The 6,370-nt window shown below is 48.2% G+C and overlaps 1 protein-coding gene across 1 annotated transcript; it reads right to left on the bottom strand.

The window, feature by feature from the left end:
* Positions 1–2,075: 2,075 nt before the first annotated feature.
* Positions 2,076–5,623, bottom strand: LOC124653499 (zinc finger CCCH domain-containing protein 53-like). Its single transcript, XM_047192554.1, has 9 exons — positions 4,931–5,623; positions 4,668–4,850; positions 4,361–4,546; positions 4,096–4,196; positions 3,761–3,997; positions 3,420–3,621; positions 2,800–2,997; positions 2,579–2,657; positions 2,076–2,434 (listed from the first exon to the last, which is right to left on the bottom strand). The coding sequence occupies exons 1-8, from the start codon at positions 5,557–5,559 to the stop codon at positions 2,624–2,626; spliced, it is 1,770 nt and encodes a 589-aa protein (XP_047048510.1). The 5' UTR covers positions 5,560–5,623; the 3' UTR covers positions 2,076–2,434; positions 2,579–2,623.
* Positions 5,624–6,370: the final 747 nt, after the last annotated feature.

Genomic DNA, 6,370 nt, shown 5'->3' with positions numbered 1-6,370 from the left:
TATACTTTGTTCTTGAGCTCTCTCTCTCTCATACTCCATTGTTGCAAGCACCAAAAGCTTCAGATCTCCCTCCTCCTCCACCCAAACTCAAGTCCCTCCGGGGAATAGCTACAGGAGGTCTTGATCTATAGTCTCACCGAGCCAAATCTTGTTCCCCCTTGTATTCTTCAAGATACTTGCTCTCTAGGGTTTCTTGGAAACCCTAGGTGGGCAGAATCGTCTGGAAGCATCCGGGCTGTGGATTTGCTCCGACAAGGATTATGAAGGTTTGGAGGATGCCTTAAAGTCTACCACAAGTGAAAGAGCTATTCCTTCGTGGGATAGGCTCGGAGAATAAGGTGAGCCTTCGTGGCGTTGGGAAATCCCTCGTGGGATCCCCACCTCTCCAAACGTGACGTACCTTCTTGCAAAGGAAGGAAACACGGGAATACATCTTCGTTTCCGCGTGCTTTCGGTTATTTCTAACCGATCTCTTTACTTGTGTTATATATCCTGTGAGAGCCTTCGTGCTTGAGTTACTTGCATTATCATCTAGGTTGCCTCACCTAGTTTGTATTAGGCTCACATTTATATTCCGCAAAGGCTAATGCTGCAAAGAAAGAACTAAAATTTGTACGAACCTATTCCCCCCCCCCCCCCCCGCCCCTCTAGGTTTACCATCGCTGAACTTTTACCCACCCCCGGATTGCTCGCGGCCAAGCACGCTTAAATCAAGGGTTTTCTGGAGATGAACTTTCGGGAAAAAAAGTGATGGTATGAGTACACAACAATCCCTTAAAAAACCTTGGGCCAGATAGATTAGCTCCACTGACCAACAGAAGTCTTTCAACCACAATTTGTCTTCATTGAGTATGCACACCCTCTCTAGAATTATAGACTAGCCACATAGACCAACACGCATATTTTCATCGTACTTTATCCTCACTCACGTGCACCTAGGAAATTTCCTCAGAGTCACTCTTCCCAAATTTCTCTCGGTCAAGCATGCTTAATCTAGGGTTTTTTGGGCGTGTGCTTTTGGAAAAGAAGATGTATGTTGTTGGTATGATTGTTTTATCGATCGCTTTAGGCCTTGGGCCAGGATGTCATAGGTGTTAAAGAATTTGTTAGGAGCTTGTTGAGGATGTCATCGTGTTGTTTGTGGTCATTGAGACACCATCGATTTGTTGTTTCCTAGCATATGTGAAAAACTGCCTCGGCCATATCAAGGGTGTTGCAGCTCCTGTAATGATATGAGATCGCCAAAAATGTGTTACTAGTCGGCTAACGAAGTCGTCATGTTGTTGCTCTTGAATCATCCGGCTGTGGAAGAAAGCTACTGCACTTCCACACCATCGCACTCCGCACCGCCACTTCGAACTCTCACCCAAACTGGCACATTGTTAGGTCTTTGGCGCCCCTTCGATGGCAAACAATGGCATATGGCAAATGTGGTCGTAGAGATGCTAGGGCTATGTGATAGTGTCACCACCGATATTGACTTAGCATCGTCATTGCTTCCATTTCGAGTAAAATGCACCACAATTTCTATAACTATAAGGGATACCATGTTACTACTACTAATATGAAAATGCATATCCTGAGTCCTAATAGTTTGTTAACACAAGTGGTCCTCTTTCAATTGCACGTGTGGCAGGTTGACCACTGCCGTGTGGCATTGTTTATGCATAAAACCCCGTGGAGAGTCTAATCTTCTAATTTGGTGGCCCTTCTGCTTTCTTTGTTTGCTAGTATATCTGAATGTCTTCGCATCTCTTTGTGTGCAATTGCTGAATATATTTGCATTTCTTTGTGTGTTATTGCTGCTTCAACAAAGATATTTTAAAGGAAGGAAAAAGATGCAGAGCGAATGCATTTGCTGCACTCCATATTGGAGTACTAGATGACGAGTATCTCTGTCTACTATTTTGACAAGGGCATGGGCAAAAGGACAGTCTCTGATGAAGCGATTCCACTAGGATTCTCTGCACCCGTGACTGCGGCGAGAGTGGCCTGGTCCCAGTCATCACTTTCCCCTCTGCGAGCTCTGTCTGGCTTTTGTCCACTCCCCCTACCTCCTCCCTGTACCTGTTTGCTTTCGATGTCTGTATGCATCCATGTCACCTCACAACAACTGGGTACCAGGACAAGTTTTTTTACTATCATTCCGAGATGAGATCCATACAACTCGAGAGGAGCACAAGCATAGCATACAAAATGATGCATGAAGATAGTTTTCTTCTTCTTGATACTACTTGGAGCAGCTAATAAAGGGACTACTGGTATTATTATTTATACTATCATATACTTAATTAAGGCTGGCTAGGGCTAAAACAACCTAGATTTTCTTTCCTTTCTCTGTTGCTGTTGTTGATGTTGTTGCTGTTCCTCTCTGAAGAGTAAACCTAGTATTTGTTAGAGCTTTTCCTTCCATCCACTTACTTCATGGGGGTCCCTGCATACATAAACAACACATAACACAGACATCAGGTGTTGGTTTGACAAAGCAGGAGGCTGATTGGTTTGTATATGAATCATGATGTAATGATTGATTGTTACGGCACTCCTAAAACACAGGGCTTTCTTTTATGATACTTACTCTCATCTTAAGAGGAAAGGAGACCCCGCTGCTCCTGCTTTGTATTCACAGCCCAATGGCACCATGCCCAGGAGAGAACCTGAAGAAATTCTACACATGTTAAAAAACAATCTGTGTTGTTACATACTACAGTAGTACATGTAATAGAGAAGAAAACATTCTTGATGTAAAAAATCATAGAAGAAGGTGAAAGTAAACAAAGATGTCGATGTTTCTTTCACCTGGGCACTTGGAAGAAGCAGGATTTGTAAGGGGGCAGCTCAAGGGTAGGTGGTGTAGGAGGGAACAGAGCTGAGGCCACCAGATGAGGGCTCCCGATGTTGCCAGCATGAGCTGGTTCTGCAGAAGCAACAGCAGCCCCAATGGCCTTTGTTGGAGATGCAAAGGGGCTATCAGGCAGGTTGTGCTCCTCCACGCCACTGCAATTCAAACAACAAGAAACACATATAAGAAGGAATCCTGGGGAAAAAAATAAGGCACAACTTGCACAAGAAACTGCTTAAACAATAGCCCTTAGTTGGAATCATTTCTATTTGGTTTCTCTTATCTTTCTCCTACCCTTTGCCTTTGCATTTCTTTTCCCCTTTGTTGCTGCCAATTAGGGAGAACCTATGATCAGCACTTGTTAACAGTCTATACCCTAACCCCTCCTTTTGCAAGAACAGCTTTTGAAGGCACATTTCGTTGGTCAATGGGAATAACATAACAATACTTGTAGATAAAGAAGAGAAAAGCAAGCAAAAGAGAGAACCAACAAGTTTCCTTTCTACCCTTTATTTCCTTTCCCCCAAAAGAGAACAGCTGCATTTGGTAATGGGTAATTGTTTGCTCCAAATCCTACCTTTCTTGGAATAGATTAGCACTGGGAGCTGCTGATGCTGCTGCCCCAGGATGACCGGTCTTCTCATCTTCCCCAGAGTTGACCCTTTGCTTGGGACTCCCATCGCCCTCCTCCCCATGCAGCTTGCCTTCTGTGGCAATGGCAGAAATAGCAACAGGGGCAGATGTCATCATGGCACGTCCACCACTGCTCATCTTGTGATCTGCCACAAACCAGAAACCGCAATGAAGTCACAACCATTCATGAACTCTTATCAGAGTAAAAATCAACAACCATTGATTAGCTTCCTAGCAGCAGCATGCAAGAGAAGAGAATGAAGATTCAGCAGCAAGATGTAAAACCTTGGATAGTGGCATCCTCCAAATGGATGGCATTGCCATCAGCCTGCTGCCGGAGACCCACCGGCGAGACCAGATGGTGGTGACCCCTGCTCTTGAGGTCCAGGAGCTGCAGACCCATGAAACGGCGGCCCTGCAGCTCGATGGCCTGCTGCAGCTCCGCCGCCTGCTGCTGCTCCTCCAGCTTCCTCCTCAGGAACGCCTCGTGATTGCCAATGTTGCCGTACATCATCCTCGGCCCTAACAATTTGCAGCAACATAATTTGTGATTAGTGACGCGAAAGTAATATTTTGTGATCAAGAATGCAGTCTCAGAGCAGTGCAGTTCTATTGCTCACCGATCTGTGGCGACTGAAGGTCGAAGGGGTCCCTGGAATCGAGCAGACCAGTGGGCGTCGTGCATCCGGGGAAATCGCCATGATGCGTGGGCTGGAACTTCCTGCAATCGAACAGCAGATAAGGTAAGAAAAAAATGATTTTTGTTCTTCCCTGAACTGATTATAATATTATTCGAAAAAACTCCCAATGCTAAAATCAAATAAGCAAAGCAATCTGTTTGCAAGGAAAGAAAAGAGAATGTACGCCGGCAATGGCGGGACGTGCCTGAACCTGTCGGGGACCTTGCCCTTCTCCTTGTAAGGCTTGACGAGGACGCGCGCGTCGCAGACGAAATGCGGGTTTCCCTTGGCGAGGATGAGCCTCACCGTCTCCGCGTACACGAAGGTGACGAAGCCGAACATGCGCTTCTGCTGATACGGGATGCGCACGTCCTGCACCGGCCCGAAGAAGCTGCGCAGGCAAAATCGATTCAATTGTTAAGACTTAACTAAAGACTACGAAATGTTTGATGCTTGAACAGGAAAAAAAAAGGCATCAATGGCGGCGGCGGCGCGTTTGGTGGACGGGGTACCTGAAGTAGCTGGACACGTCCTCCTCGCTGAAGGTGGAGTCAGCAGGGAACGTGAGGTAGATCTGCCGCGCCGCGGGGTTGGAGGCGAGGTCGCCGCCGCGGTCCAGTCGAGGAGACCGCACGGGAGGAAACTTGTGCATGTCGTCTCCGCCGCCACCAAGCAGCATGGCCGCCGCCGCCGCCCTGGAAAAGCAAGATTAGAATGGGCAAGGCACATAAAAATGTAATCTTTGGGGCAAAAAAAAAATCGGTAGTCGTGTCACCTCTGGGAGTCGCTCTGCTGCTGCTGCTGATGTTGCTGGAGCAGGAAGTTGAGGCCTCTGGGAGGCGGCGAGAAGGGGAAGGCGGACGCCATGAGCTCCGACCGCACGGCCGCCGTCCAGGCCTCCATGTCCTGCTCGCTGAGGTGGTCGGGCAGGCCGTGCACGAAGCGGCAGGAGGAGCCGTTCTTGCAGAAGCCGCGCGCGTAGTACATGCACGGCTTCCAGCCGCCCGCGTCGGCGTCGCTCAGCGAGAAGCTCCGACGGTGTTGCCCGCCGCTCGCCGGGGACCAGCACCCGAACTCGTCCGGCGGGTAAAACCCTTCCCCTCCACCGCCGCCGTCGAATCTCGCCTGGTCGGCGGCGAACGGCGCGTCGTCCGTGGAGAGCCCGGAGGCCCACGGCGCCGTGGGCGGAGAGGATGGCTTCTTGTGGTGGGCCGCCGCGAGGAGGTCGGCGCGCGCCCTGGCGACGACGGCGTGGAGCAGGTGCTCGGGGCCGAAGGCGAGGCGGATCATGTCCTCCTCGTTCTTGTCCTGGGTGAGGAGCATGCCCATGATCGTGGAGGCGAGGTCCGGGTCGAGCGCCTGCACCCGCGCGAACACCACCTTGGTGGCCTCGTAGGCGTCCATGGATGGCCGGCCTCCTCCTCGGAGCGCTCCTCCTGGTGCGGTTTTGTTGAGGGAGATGGGAAGGTGAAATCGAAGTTACGGAGGAGGAGAGGAGCGGGGGGCCTGATGAGGAGGAGAGGAGAAGGTGTAAGTTGCACGGTGAATTAAATAGCGCGGTTGGGGCGTGGTCTCGGGGAGAGGGAAAGTTGGGTGTTTTGTCTCCTTTTCCCCTCTTTTCAGTTTCCCTCCTTCAAATTTTGGGCTTGGTTTTTTGGAGGGACAATGGTTTTTTGCTTGTGTCACAAGGTGTGTGCCCATAGCCTCATACTCATGTTTGAATTTATGAAGTTTGAATTTGGAGAGTCTTTGGTTGGAGAAGTATTTGATTGATATGTTTTGTTTCAAAACAAGTGTTCAAATATATAAGTAAGACTACATGCTATACACCAACAACTTCATTGATTTGTAGATTTGAATATCAATACTATCTTGCGGCTATATACATGTATCAGTATGCGATCAATATATTAATGCAATGAAATAATGATCTTCCGGCGTAAATAACAACGACAGCTGGTGCCAGCTGCCTAAAGCACACGGGACTAGAAACGCTCTATTTTGACGTTACCTAAAGTAATATTACAATTGTTGACCGTAGTCTGGGGCCAAATATAAGATATCTTCGGAATGTTAATATACTTTATTTCTCACCAAAAAAATCTATGTGTAAATGTGTTTTCGCTTCGTGAATGATATCACTCTCGTTGGGAGATACTTTATATTTTGAACTCGAGATAGAATCGTAGACACGATGCTTGAGTTTTATAAAATA

Source organism: Lolium rigidum, chromosome 5, assembly GCF_022539505.1.
Source record: "Lolium rigidum isolate FL_2022 chromosome 5, APGP_CSIRO_Lrig_0.1, whole genome shotgun sequence".
Classification (NCBI taxonomy): domain Eukaryota; kingdom Viridiplantae; phylum Streptophyta; class Magnoliopsida; order Poales; family Poaceae; genus Lolium; species Lolium rigidum.
Note: the sequence above shows the minus strand (reverse complement) of the source record. Positions and strands in the feature narration are given on the sequence as shown.

Excerpts from the sequence above, each read along its gene's own strand:
- LOC124653499 (XM_047192554.1), bottom strand. The coding sequence starts at position 5,559 with ATGGACGCCTACGAGGCCACCAAGGTGGTGTTCGCGCGGGTGCAGGCG. Across the intron at positions 3,998-4,095 it reads CCTTCAGTCGCCACAGATCG|GGCCGAGGATGATGTACGGC; the intron begins GTGAGCAATAGA and ends GCAAATTGTTAG. Across the intron at positions 2,998-3,419 it reads GCTAATCTATTCCAAGAAAG|TGGCGTGGAGGAGCACAACC; the intron begins GTAGGATTTGGA and ends TTTGAATTGCAG.